This window comes from Salvia miltiorrhiza, chromosome 5 (assembly GCF_028751815.1).
Source record: "Salvia miltiorrhiza cultivar Shanhuang (shh) chromosome 5, IMPLAD_Smil_shh, whole genome shotgun sequence".
NCBI classification, from domain to species: Eukaryota; Viridiplantae; Streptophyta; class Magnoliopsida; order Lamiales; family Lamiaceae; genus Salvia; species Salvia miltiorrhiza.
Genome location: NC_080391.1, coordinates 22,016,753 through 22,031,436, shown reverse-complemented (window position 1 = coordinate 22,031,436; position 14,684 = coordinate 22,016,753). Strand labels below are relative to the sequence as shown.

Genomic DNA, 14,684 nt, shown 5'->3' with positions numbered 1-14,684 from the left:
AGGGCGGCGGCACCCTGTTCGTGTGTGTGTCTGTGTCCATATGTGTGTGTGTGTGTGTGCAGGGTTTCGTGAATGATTGAAAATAATGGTGGATGAGTGATTAAAAATGGGAGTAAATTTAGGAGTGGTAGTTTCTGAATAAATGTCAAATACCATATTACCCTTCAACGAATTTTAAAGTAATAAAAAATGGATATTCAGAATTTTAAAATTGAAAATGAACCTACAAGTCTAACACTCCATCGCCACTAAATCGGCGGTTGTAATTTATTCTCTAATCTTAACACTTAGGCCCTTCTCTACAAGGGTGGGATCATGTAGTATCCACTCCCATCATAGTATATAGGTCTAAATCTGGACCAGACAATGAGGCCACGTGACGCACTAGGAGCGCGCCACATGGCAGCAGCCTCCCAAGACCTTCCAAAGCATTCCAATGCCAAAAACATGGAGGGATAAAATGATCATATCAAAAAAAAATTTACCGATTTTTTTTTTCACACGGCTGTCGTCAAAATTATGCATATGATTATACACTAATATGTATAAATATAAACCCTGCTGAAATAAACTCAAATATGCATGACGCTGGATAGAAATATGCATGAGAAAGTATCAGTATGCAAACCCTCTAGTGTTTTTCGCTGTCGAATAATGCTATGTATATTTGTGTGTAACGTTATGCATATTTCTATTTTCCTTTATGCATATTCGTATTGAACTATATGTATAGTACTATGCGACATTGTCAGATAGCTCTCGTCGCTGGTCACTTGACGAGTCACATATTGATACTTTCTCATGCATATTTCTATCTAGTGTCATGCATATTTAAGTTTACTTTTATGCATATTGGTATTCAATTATATGCATAATTTTGACGACGGCCCCAAAAAAAAAATGGATTTTCGGTAAAAATAATAATAATAATAATAATAATAATAATAATATTTTTAAAATTCTTATTGACCATTTTACCCCTTCGTGTTTTTTGCCTTGAAAGGCATTGGAAGGGCTTGGGAGGCTGCTGTCATGTGGCGCGCTCCCATTGTGTGCTAAGCCGCTAAATACTATATACTAGTATAAGGGAGTGGATCTACAAAAAATAAGAACCACTAAATAAAATAAGAAAGAAGAATCATTTTAAGCCATTGGATCATCAAAATCTACGCTTGATGCATATCTTGATGGGTGAATGCAGAATCTGAGTTCAAATCCTGAAGGAAGCAAAAAAATTATATTTTTCAAAATGCAGTAAATTTAATAGCGGATGCATTAATTTTAATGGTTCTCAATTCTCATGTTATCACAAAAATTATGGTTCTCACTATAGCCGCACAAAAATTATGGTTCTCATATATATATATATATAGGGGAGCACTCCAGTGAGATTGCTATTTTTCCTGAGATCATGAGTTTAATTAATAAGACAATGTATAGTGTTGAATAAGGTAGTATATACTAATGAATAACGATATTAAAAAAATTGGTATAATTTTGGCTCCTTCCAAGATTCGAACCCTGGTAAAAAAAATTCGCCCTCTACATAAATATTAGCCATATGATACATATATCAACACCCACAAATTAATCTAAGACCTCACCACATCTAGGAGATCTCATTGGAGCGCTCCCCTATATATATATATAAAGGATCAAATAGAACTCCTTCCCTTAGGTAGTATATAGATCCAAATTTGGACCACACCATTTAATTACGTTGCTCACTAAGAGTGTGACATGTGGCAGATGTCTTTCAAAGCTTTCCAAGATAAAATACATGCAAGGGTAAAATAAGAATAACTTTTTTGAAATAAATAAATAATTTTTCAAAATTATGCATGTAATTGAACACAAATATGCATAACGTAGGATAAAAATATGCATGAGAATATATGATCGTCGGGTGACTAACAACGAGAGCCACTTGACAGTGTCGTATAATCCTATGCATATAATTGAATACAAATATATATATACATAAATATATATATATACAATGTTACACACAAATATGCATTGCATTTTGCGACCTCGATCGAGTATTGGAATCGATCTCCTACTCTTGATTAGAAAGAAAGGCCACTGGAGCATCTCTTAATTGAATTGCAATCAAACTTGGTCAAATTTGATCTCATTTCATATATATACATATATAGAGAGAGATTAAATTTGGAACATTAGAAATGTGGTTAGAATGAAAAAAAAAATGAGAATGAATTTAGAGTTTTTGATATTCAAATTCTATGACTCATATTAATTTTTTCAAATTTCCCGTGTATAAAGAAAATAATGAATAAATCAGTATAAATTTATAAAAGACAATATAAATATACGAACAAGTAGTTTGTAATGCATAAACCAAAGTAAACAAGCCGTCGAGGGTGAACCGAAGCCAAGAACACAAGTCGAAAATTCTCCATAAACAAGAAGACCAAAAATCCAGCTAATAAATTTTCCGACTCCCTTTGGAGGAGCTCAACATACACAGTCATCAGTCAAGTTGTTCATATTTCTCTTCGATATTCCTATCCTCTCTATAATCTCTCAATGTCAAAGTTGGGGCACTTCACCCTCTCTATTCTTTTGAAGTAATAACCAGCAACCCCAAAGCGCCTATCAGTATATACTGCACCAAGCCAAATCAAACACAAACTTGCATTTAAATGACTTTACGACAGAAAATAAACAAAGAGAGTTGTTGGTAACCAATTCTGTAGAAAGCTAACCTTGACGATTGGCTTCTCAGTCATGATTATCGTAACCCAACCTACATACGGCAAAAATCTGCAAAAAGCAGACAGAGTTGTTGGTAATTGCAATACAATGCGACAAACTAAGCTAACTTAATAAAGAAGAGTAGCACAAGACTTCAAGTTCTGGTGTTCCATGGGTTGGGCAGAGCAGGTAGGCTCACTTATGTTTTGCCTATACTGCTGCTTTATTTTCTAGATAATTGGTTACCCCCTTGGCTCTGGGGAAAGCTATACACTTGAACTACTGAAAAAGGAAAGCTTTTCCTTTGGTTTTGAAAATGATAATGTGTAATTTATTAATCTGCAATTCTCCAGTAGATTTCAATGAGTTATCTTTTACCATCTTTCAGACACCTTTAACCCTCTTAATTTACTAACTGACACTGTGAAAACAATGTGGCTTCATTTCAGCATTCCGCTCTAAACTTTCAGGTACACCGGAAAATGCTGTATTACCCAAGTTGGGGGTCACCCAATTTCTTTTTCAGGCTATCTGAGCGAAGACCCAGCCTTAAGGTTCTCGATTCTAGCTCAAGTAGCGGGTAGCCCATTGTAATCCAAACCCAAATATGTTATATCAAAACAAAAACCTAATAAATATTTCAGATAAATAAGTTGAACTGAAAATTGAACTCCCTATACTGAGACATCTCATTTCAAAAAGCACAAATTTTCCCCTTTCACGCCACTGCCACAATTGAAACTCACCCAGCCCAGAATCAAGGAGGTCCACCCATTATTTGGGTCTCCATGCTCAGTAATGTGCCTTAAAATTAGGACATAAGCAGGACTTTGTGGAAGGGAAAGTTGAATGGTTTTGAGAAAACAATGTTTTATTATATTAGGTATAATTTTTTTGTTTTTTACGATTTACACCTCAATTTTGCGCCTCTGACCGCCTCGAGCCTTACGCCTTGTGAGGTGGTATAAAAACGTACCACCTTGAAAAACATAAGCCACGTGAGGTGGTAGAAAAACATACCACCTCGAAAAAAGTACAAAAACATACCACCTCAAAAAACGTACTTCAAAACATTGGTCATACAACTTAAAACTTCTTATAACAACATATTAAATAAGCCATGCAAAAACGTGTCACCACTCACCAGTTATATAACTAATTCTGGAAAATAAACTCTACTAGGAACTTACCCAATGGCTCTTCCCATAATATGATGCCTTTGCAACCAGAGCTGACCATGAGCATAGAGAAGTCTGTCATCTCCAAAATTATTATCTCCTGGCAAACAAAAAAAAAGACTAGCATGAATACTAACATCACATTTTCTTGAAAAAACGGCATCGTGTCTATTGCCAGATGAAGATAAACTCATAAAACTATTTCTAAAGCCCGCTTAATCCCATTCATAACAACTAGCACATGCTTCAAAATTCAAATGTACTTGAGGACACAAACATTTCATGAATCTGAGTATTGTCATTTTGTACCAATTATCTCGATTCAGTTCATATATTCAACCTAGTTATAATAAAATGTAACATCTCTATTATGACAAATAATAACAATTCAAAAACATACCTTTTGTAAGGACATCAACTTCCCCAGTATCTTGGCGCTCATGAACCTAAATTGCAACTAACAGTTAATGTGGGTGCACAAGGAAAAAAGAGCACATGTAGATGAAGCTTTGTTAATACAGCAAGCATAACTGCACATATAGGGCTTGATTCTTATTGGTGTATCATGCATGTACTACTTATTCTGCAGTTCCGTGCAGGATGGTCTAAGAAAGTCATTTATTCACCAGTGTAACTGGATTTTCAGCTAGACAGTTACAGTAAAACAAAATGTCATCATATTGCATGCATGACTTGTATGCATCTGCTGAGCTTAAGCATGATGTTTGTCACTGTAGATCCTACAGAAGAAATTTTCAAGGTTCTCAGTTACCCAATGAGTTGACAATTTTCACCTTTTTCCTGTTTTCTCCCTCATTCCAATGACAACAGAAGAGCTACTCTCTTCTTACACTGGTCTAGTTCCACAACTAATGCGTAAGCAGAGGGTGGTTTAGAAGAAAATAAGTATTAACTATCGTACCTTAATAACTCTGTGGACAATAGGAATTTCACGCCCCTGTCAGAAAGTAAAAGAAGTTCAATGAGCTTCAGATAAAAATTAGAATTGTTTAATTAATGTGCAAATCCTGTAACCGTACATCAAATTTGATAATCGAGATGAAAAATTCTAATAAAGGGCATAAATCTCTCTTATCCATGAAGCAAGAGCATGCCTCAAACTTCTGCAATATATAAGTCATGAGATTGACTAGAAGGTCATGAAATGTACATCTCCAAATGTCTTTTCTTCATTGAGTTTTTGACACTTTTGTAGACCTCAATGATCATGTACCAAATTCCTATAAATCAATTCAAATGCAAAGAAGACTACAGCTTTGAATTATCACATATCCCAGAGGACAAGTAAAATTCTGAGCCTACATATTGAGGGTTGGATTATAGTTAACAGCTTAAAAGTCTGGTCAGGGTCAAAAAATTAGTACTGTAGACCAAAGACAATCATGAAATGCAACAACACTAAAATAAAGATATGATACTGATACCACGTACATCAACATTAAAGACAACAATTTCTCCAGCACGAATAGGGTCCTTGCTCATATGCAAGAACAAGATGTCGCCCTGAAAAAAGTAAATGAACAAGTTCGAATCAGGGAAAATGTAGAGTTTCAAATAACTGGCCACAATACAGATCTCTGTGAACCAGACATGTAACAAAATATGAGTCATTGAAAATTTACTGGATTCTATCAGACAAAAGATCAAGAGTAATTTGATGTACTAGGTACATGAACCAGAAATAAAAAAAAGGTTACAGTAGTATACTGGTGTATTCTTAAGTCTCACTATCTATCCTCTATCATCCAAAGGTCCCTCCTTGCCCTTGCCCAACCTTGAAAGCCCCGGAGTCCGAAGAAAGGGGTGTTTGGCAGCACAATGGAATTAAGAGTAGACCAAGAATCAGCTTAAGTGATACATGATACTTTAAACACCCTTTATTAGCCAACTATGAAGCTTTTGCATATGACGTTAATCCCATGACACTAAGTACAAAAGAAAGGGCAGATCCATCATAATGTTGTATATAACATCATGTAGTCAAAGCACTCACCCTTTTAAAACCAGGCTCCATACTTCCAGAAAGCACAACAACTACTGGTGATTCACTTCCAGTAACACACATTAACCCTTTCCATATAATAAGTGCTGACGTGACGATCATACCTGGAATAATATACAAACAAACTATTGATGTGCATGCTTCTTCCTTGACAAAAGGAAAAACCAAATTCGACAAGTTGCTCTTTAAAACAAGAGAGCATAAAAGTAAGGACATAAATACAAAAGCCTAGCAACATGTATCAAACAATCTTCTGACATGTGAGATGTCATTAAATGCCATACTATCAATTGTTAGTGAACTGTTAGGGCAACATAGAACCTATATTAAAAATTCAAGCTTCAACACACATAAACACACAGACATGCACATAATTATGCATGAAAAGCAATCCTTTTCAGTCACTGTCTAGGTATGGATGAGTGGCCACTATAGTAGGTTAGCGTGGGAAGTGATTATGTTATCCGAGAAGGAGAATCGGAGAACAAAAGGGGTAATAAGAAAGCCATCATTTTATCAAATCCAATTGCATAAAATGCAAACTTTAAATGAAGAAATCCCCAATTTTAAGGTGTCAAAAATACATGTTTAGTCGATTCAGTAATTCCATTTTCATTTACTTTCTATCAGAAATTCAATTTAATGAAGTGTACGATGAAGAATTAACCAAAAACCATAGAAATCTCAACGAAATGGACTCTGGATCAAAAAGAAAAGTTAACAAAAACGAGAGCACAGGCAGCCGCACATGATTCACATCTTCAAAACAAGTCAGACATAGAAGCGAAAGCAACCAAAAAACTGAGAGAGAAGGGTGAAAGACGAAATAATTTTGTGCAATTATAAAAACTAAATAGAAAAAGCAAGTTTACTGCACGAACCGAGGCTGACGGCTTGAGTGAGAAATTGTCTGAAATTCAAGGATTTGACTGAATCGATCTGCTCTCCGATCCACCCCATCTTCGCCCCTCTCTCTCTCTCTCTCTCTCTCTCTCTCTCTCTCTTCTTCCCTCTCTCTATCTCTACTAATACAACTCTGTATTAAGTTCAGAATCGAAACGCGCATACACCGTTTATTATTCGTATGAATACTTATGAGGCAAAAGGGGGGAGCACTGTAAAAGGGTGTGAGGATTTCAACTGCTTTATTTATAAATAAAATACTCCCAAATTTATCCATTACAAATAATAGTAGTCGTTCATAGAGCTGTCTAATTGGTTATCGGGTTTTGGATAATCCATTAACCGAATCAAAATTTCTAGATTTGGGTATTCAATAATCAAATTTTTTGGTTATCGATTCGATTTCGGGTATCATTTTTAGAAAAATTTCGGGTATCGGTTACCCAATAACCGAAACGGGTTAACCGGTTAACCCTAAAAATTATTTAATATATATATTATATATATTTTAATTATTAATTCATTAATTTATTTATTTTTTAAAAAAAAATCGAGTCTTAGCTAAAATAAAATTATGATATGTTTTAAGTATAAGAATAAGCTTTAGTCTAGTGGATAAGTTACTTTGTGTATTTTCTAGAGACTAAGGTTCAAATCCTCTATCTAGCCAATTATTTGAATTTAATGGTTAGTGAAATATGGCAATAACCTGAACCGTTCGTTCTTATACATTACATTTCCGGGTATTCGTAAATAAGGCCATTGGAATGTTTTTTAGTGAAGTCGGGGAGCAAATTATTTGAATTTAACGGTTAGTGAAATATGGCAATAACCCGAACCGTTCGTTCTTATACATTACATTTGCGGGTATTCGTAAATAAGGCCATTGGAATGTTTTTTAGTGAAGTCGGGGAAAAGTTACTTTTTATTTTCACAAAATCTTTTGTACACCCGGTGTATCGTACATTCAAATTGATCTATATCTAAATGTTGACTTGCATATTAATTTAAATCTGTATTCTGATCTAAATCGTGTAAATGACATTACTTATAATTGACATTATTCAATTATATAAATGACATTGTAACATTTTAAAATGTTGTAGTATCATTTTCAATATTATAGTGTTATTTAAAATATTATAGTGTCATTTACAATCTTATAGTGTCAATTACATGAAGTGTCATTTATATTTCTGAATAATGTCAATTACAGTGTCATTTATATGCAGTGTCATTTGTATAACAGAATAGTGTCAATTACAGGCAGTACATTTGTATAACCGAATAGTGTTATTTACACGATTTGGATCAGGATACGGATCAGGATTTGGGTACGGGTCAACTCGAGTGTACCCAAGACAACCTCTTTGATTTTTAGGGACGTTGCTTCGTACTTATGATTTATAAGACATGTGATTGAATATTTTTATTTTTAAGGATGTCTTTATTTTGATTGTAAAATTTTTATTGAAAAAATATAGGTAAGAAAAAATAAGAAATTATTATCATTTTCTCATTTTTATCATATACTCCCTCCGTCCCTAAAATGACTTCCTCTTTGGGGACGACACGAATTTTAATAAAAAGTTGTAAAGTGTATTGATAATAGAGAAAAAGTGATATAATTATTATTGGAAGTTGTGAAAAGTGTTATAATTAGTATTGAGAGTGGTGAAAAGTGAAAAGTAAGAATAAATAAAGTATTATTAGTGGTGGGATAGGTGTCCAAAAATGGAAAGAAAGAAAGAAGAAGTTATTTGAGGGACGTCCTAAAATGGAAAAAGATGAAGTTATTTTAGGGACGGAGGGAGTATTTATTAGAGATGAAAAGATAAATATTTCCACACCAATATATTATCCAATATTTGAGTTAAAATGAGTAAAAATGAGTTGTCCAAAAAAATATTTCATCATGTTTTGAAAAAAATTCAATCAAAGTAAATATATAAAAATTGTGAAAAATAGTGAATATATATATATATATATATATATATATATATATAGGGTGTGGTTCTAGAGAGAACTACATTATTTGTGAGAACGAGAGAACCATCAAATCTAATGCATTTACTGTAAAAATTAATGCATTCGCTGTTAAAATTAATGCACTCAAAAAAATAAAAAAAAATTGCTCCCTTCAGGATTCGAACCCAGGATCTGCATTCATCCAACAAAATGATACATCCACCGTAGATCTTGATAATCGAATGGCTGAAAATGGTTCTCCGTTCTTTTTTTATTTATGGTTCTTTCTTGAACCTCTCCATATATATATATATATATATATATATATATATAGGGGGCCGCTCCAATGAGACCCCCTAATTTTAGTGAGATCTAGGACACGATCTGGTGCGTTTATTTTGTCAATCCTATGGCTGATATTGTATCTAGAGGGTGATTTTTTTCGCAGGGTTCGAATCCTGGAGGGAGCAGAATATTTTAAATTTTGTTATTCATCAGTATATACTGCGTTGTTCATCAGTATATACGGTCCTGTTCATCAGTATATATGTCTTATTCATTACGAATTTTTTAAAATTTATTTTTCATCAGTATATACATCTTGTTCATTAGATATACGTTTTATTCATTAGTATTATATGTCTTATTCATTGTACTCATGTTACACGAAAAATAGGGGGTCTCACTGGAGCGCGCCCCTATATATATATATATATATATATATATATATATATATAGGAGAGGTTCTATTGAGAAGCTTAAATATTTTGAGAAGTGAGAAGTTATCTAAACCACATATTAAGAAGTAATTCAACGGCTGATCCTTATTCTTCAAAATTGTGTTCATACTATGTATAAGGTTATGTTAGTCATTTATTCATTATTGGAGACGTTACTCTAACTGATTATAAAGCAATCATATCTTCTAAATTATAGAAGATATTGTATTGTACAGATCAATTAATATATTCAAATCAGCTATAAACTTTTTTTTTTTAATTTCAAACAAGTTTGACGTACACAATATATTCAATATTTCCACAGTTGTGTTGAACTTTAAATTCTATACATTGAATTTGAAATCATTGAACTTTAATATACAACTTTTTCCATCGTTAGGTTCATTGCTAACAACATATATGTTCGTTAAAAGTTTTGTATGAACAAATAGGTATATCCTTTAAACTTTAATAAACAAATCTCATTTTATAGATGAACATATTTTACTAATTTGATGAACATAACTCTATTATTGTTTTATTTAAATTTTCTATGTCTTGTTCTCCATTTCAATGAACTTTGGTGTTTATACGTTGAACTTAGCATGATATGTTGTTGAACTCATATTATTTTTTATTCATAATAGAACAAATTACACAATTAACACTTGTATTATATACATTAGAAAACACAACAAACGTACACGGCATTTCTATATTTGGTTGTTTGGAGTAAATATGAAATAGGTGTAGGCCATTAGTGAACCAAGCTTCTTATACACGAATATTTCAAATTTATTGTCTATGTTCATGAGACTATTAATACAAGTTCAAATCAGCCCACTTCATCATCACTATGTGCATCCTTGATTTGGATACTACCTGCGCCTTTTGGTTCTCGCTTAGGTTATACAGGTAATCAACCAAATGTTGAAGCTGAAAGAAAAAAAGTTAACTATCATCTGATAATATGTGCGGCTAAAAGAAAAAAGATTACAAACGATAAGTTGATTACTATGATGCTGCAAACACTCAAGTATTTGTGTGTGTCATCCGATGTTACCACATCCATAGTACTACATTCATGCTCCACATTCCAACGAACATAAATACATTGTTTGTTGAACTTACCCGCATATTACTTATTTTAAACAAAAATTATGAACATATTAACCATATGTATTGAACATATATCACATTTTATATACCAACAACTACTTTGTCCCCCCATCCAACCGCGTCAATTTTTTTTACCATTATTGAGTCCATTAAAATAATTGTTGTATCCAGATCAATAGTCAAATCTGCAACAAAAATATTTATCATATTTCATTGCACTGATAAAAAACATGAATACAACCTCAGAAAAAATACAAAAAAAATCATAATATACATAACATGAAATCCGATGGGAATAAGGGTATTCAAGCTTTTATCAATCAAAAAGTCTTAGAACTTTTAAGTTCAACAAAAGTGTCATAAAAAATTAATGAAATAACAAAACCTCAATTTTTATCATCGATTTAATCTGAATGATGTGAAAACAAATAAGAATAAACATTAATAAATGAACAACCAATGTTTTCACAATTTAATTATCACAAAGATTTTTAATATATGAATAGTTACCTTCAAATTTCCTACCATCCATGGCGGAATTCGTCGGAGCAGCAGTGAGGGTGAAAACGAAAAACAAATGGTGTAATGATATATTGTTTAAATAAATAGCAGAAATTCGTTGAAATCTCATATCTTATTGCCATCTTCAAAGAGAATAGAGAAAATCGCGGGATTTGATTAAATTTCCATAATCTGATGAAATAAAAATTACGCATCTAACCCTGAAGAATCTGGATTAATATATCGGGCATATAATTATTGAATGGAATGATCTCTGTGATCGAAATCTGATCCATCAGATTCTATGAATTTAATGGATGAGATTACTTCTTAGTTTACAATCTTAGGGACCTTTTCTATAGAGTTGAATCCTATATATATATATATATATATATATATAGGGTATATATATATATATATATATATATATATAGGGTTGGGTTCCGGTGGATCCCTATGCTTATAATAGATCCGTAGATCCAAATCTAGACCACACATTTATGACATGTGGCGCATCAAGATGGTGACACGTGGCAAGGCATTTCAAGGCAAAATCTGGAGAGGGGTAAAATTGGAATGTAATTTTTGAAATTCAAAAAAAAAAAAAAATTATATTTTCTCAAAATAGGTATATTTTAGATGCATAAAGTTTCATACGAGAATGCATGAACTTTCATATAAAAATGCATAAAGTTTCATATAAATATGCATAAGATTTCACCCCACCCCAACCCCACCCCCCACACCCCAGAACCCCACCCCCACCCACCCCCCACCCCCCCAAAAATTTTTTTTTTTTATTTTTTTAAAAACTGATTTTCTGACCACTGACCCACCCCTACCCCCACCCCCCACCCACCCACCCACCCACCCCCCCACCAAATTTTTTTTTTATTTTTTTATTTTCTCAAAAACTGATTTTCTGACCACTGACCCCCCCACCCCCCACCCACCCACCCCCCACCCCCCCCCAATTTTTTTTTTTGAAAATCAGTTTTTAAAAAAATAAAAAAAAAATTTGGGGGGGGGTGGGGGGTGGGGGTGGGGGTGGGGGTGGGGGTGGGCCAGCAATTAGAAAATCAGTTTTTGAAAAAAAAAAAATTGGGGGGGGGATGGGGTGGGGGGGTGGGTGGGGTGGGGGGGGCAGGGGCAGGGGCAGGGGTGGGGTGGGGTGGGGTGGTGAAAATACCAAAACTGGAAAAATTAAATGCATTTTTCTGTTCAAAGTTATGCATTTCATGTGAAAACTTTATGCATCTTTGTGTGAAACTATATGCATCTAAAAATTTTGTGGGGGTGGGTCGGTGGGGGGTGGGGGTGGGGGTGGGGGTGGGCCAGCAATTAGAAAATCAGTTTTTGAAAAAAAAAAAAATTTTGGGGGGGGGGGTGGGAGTAGGGGGTGGGTGGGGTGGGGGGGCAGGGGCAGGGGTGGGGTGGCGAAACTACCAGATTTATTAAAATGAAATGCATTTTTTGTATAATTTAATGCATTTTTATGTGAAAACTTTATGCATTTTTGTTTGATTTTATATGCATGTGAAACATGCATATTTTTGGGGGTGGTAATGGGGAGGGTTGGGGGGTGGTGTGGGCTGGATATGGGGTGGGGTGGTGAAAATACCAAAACTGGAAAAATTAAATGCATTTTTCTGTTCAAAGTTATGCATTTCATGTGAAAACTTTATGCATCTTTGTGTGAAACTATATGCATCTAAAATATATCTATTTTGAGAAAATCTAAAAAAAAATATATATTTTTTTAATTATTAAATCCGAAAATTACATTCCAATTTTACCCCTCCAGATTTTGCCTTGGAATCCTTGCCACGTGTCACCATCTTGATGCGCCACATGTCATAAATGTGTGGTCAAGATTTGGATCTAGGGATCTATTATAAGCATTGGGATCTATATGATCACATTCCTATATATATATATATATATATATAAATAAACGCACCTTAAAAATATAATTTTTAATCCCATCTTTTTTATGGGATATGAATCAAATTAAACTAGCGTAAATAATAAAAATAAGAGTTAATCTCCCGTGAGCGAGTTTACCATGCGCTCGAGCTTTGTTAGGTGAGAATCATCCTATTAATACTCCATTCGGCCAAATTAGTTTAGGTAATAATTTAGGGCTGTAAACGAGCTGAGCCGAATACTAGCAGGCTCGAGCTCGGCTCGTTTAAATATTCGGGTGTTCGAGCTCAGCTCGAGCTTGATTCGAGCTTTTATCTTGATGGTCGAGCTCGGCTCGTAATCCACTTACTAAGCTCGGGCTCGGGTGATGCTCGATAATATCGAATTCGAGCTTGAGCTTGAGCTCGGCTCGTTAGATGTTCGTATATATGGTGTTCAAGCTCGAATTTGTTATAAATTTAAGAAAATCTTCTTAATTAATATGTTACACGAGTTTGAGTTCGAGTTCGAGTTCGACTCGACTTGTTTAAGGGTCGACTGAAGGTTCGTGAACAGGCTCGCGAACAATCGAATTCGAACATGTTCGCGAGCTCAACGAGCCGAGCACTGTCAGGCTCGAGCTCGGCTCGATAAAATTTCGAGCTCGAAATTGGGCTCGAGCTCGACTCGTTTATTATCGAATCGAGCTCCAAACGAGCTTTTTTCGAGCCGAATCTCGAATAGCTTGCAAGTAGCTTTGTTCATTTACAGCCCTAGGTAATATTAATTAGCTTTGATTATATGGTTGTGGGTTTCATTCGACCAAATTAATATGCATAATTTTTTATTATTTTTGTTACTTATTTTTTTTTTAGCTCAAACTCCTTTTCGGTCTATTGCAAAGTATCATTTGCATGTATTATAATTTATAATATATTATTTATTTTTATACAAAATATAATTTGATTTTATAAAAAAAAATAGAATTTGCGAACTATCATTTGCTATTGCATACATTAAAAATATTATTTTCTATTATTAAAAGTGTCATTTATAATGTATCATTTCTCGATACATTTGAAAGTATTATTTGCATTTATTAAAAGTGTTATTTATAATGAAATTGAATGAAATAAAAATTAATCAAACTTTAAGGAAATTGGCATAACTAATTAATACCTTAAGCGTGAGACTGATTTGGATAAATAAATATATGGATGGTCGTGATTTTAATTATTATTATTGTTATTATTATTATTATTCTTCTTCTTCTAAGAAAGAGCTTTTTAGAGTCAATGTTGACTCCGACAATGTTAGGACCAATGTTGATAATATACGTGTTTTCAATGTTGGGTGGAATCAGGAATGTTGATAACATTCTTGATGTCAACATTTCTAGGCTTCAACCAACATTCCAGAGTCTGCCTTGACTCCGTGCTTTGACTCTCCATTGATAATTGTATATATTTAATCTTTACCTTTATTCTTTGGTTGTGGAATAAATATTTTATGCTTGTTGACCACGTTTTCAATAAGTGGAAAGGCGGTTATTCATGATCCAAAGTAGTGGGGTGTTAGTTCCTACTTTTAAGGAGCCATGATCTTTCAACCAACATTCCAAACTGGTCGACAAGCAATTTTTGAAGATGG

At 33.8% G+C, this 14,684-nt stretch overlaps 1 protein-coding gene across 2 annotated transcripts; it reads right to left on the bottom strand.

Annotated features, from left to right (window-relative positions):
- Window positions 1-2,293: 2,293 nt before the first annotated feature.
- On the bottom strand, window positions 2,294-7,071 carry LOC130986730 (uncharacterized). Of its 2 annotated transcripts, XM_057910227.1 has the most exons (8): window positions 6,801-7,071; window positions 5,911-6,023; window positions 5,349-5,420; window positions 4,819-4,854; window positions 4,297-4,342; window positions 3,909-3,996; window positions 2,730-2,787; window positions 2,294-2,629 (listed from the first exon to the last, which is right to left on the bottom strand). In XM_057910227.1, the coding sequence occupies exons 1-8, from the start codon at window positions 6,877-6,879 to the stop codon at window positions 2,579-2,581; spliced, it is 543 nt and encodes a 180-aa protein (XP_057766210.1). In that variant the 5' UTR covers window positions 6,880-7,071; the 3' UTR covers window positions 2,294-2,578. The 2 variants fall into 2 exon arrangements, with proteins under 2 accessions (XP_057766210.1, XP_057766209.1); XM_057910226.1 differs by having other exon boundaries at window positions 2,519-2,787; window positions 6,801-7,040.
- Between the last annotated feature and the right edge of the window lie 7,613 nt (window positions 7,072-14,684).

Excerpts from the sequence above, each read along its gene's own strand:
- LOC130986730 (XM_057910226.1), bottom strand. The coding sequence starts at position 6,879 with ATGGGGTGGATCGGAGAGCAGATCGATTCAGTCAAATCCTTGAATTTC. Across the intron at positions 6,024-6,800 it reads CACTCAAGCCGTCAGCCTCG|GTATGATCGTCACGTCAGCA; the intron begins GTTCGTGCAGTA and ends ATATTATTCCAG. Across the intron at positions 5,421-5,910 it reads TGGAGCCTGGTTTTAAAAGG|GGCGACATCTTGTTCTTGCA; the intron begins GTGAGTGCTTTG and ends TACTTTTTTCAG.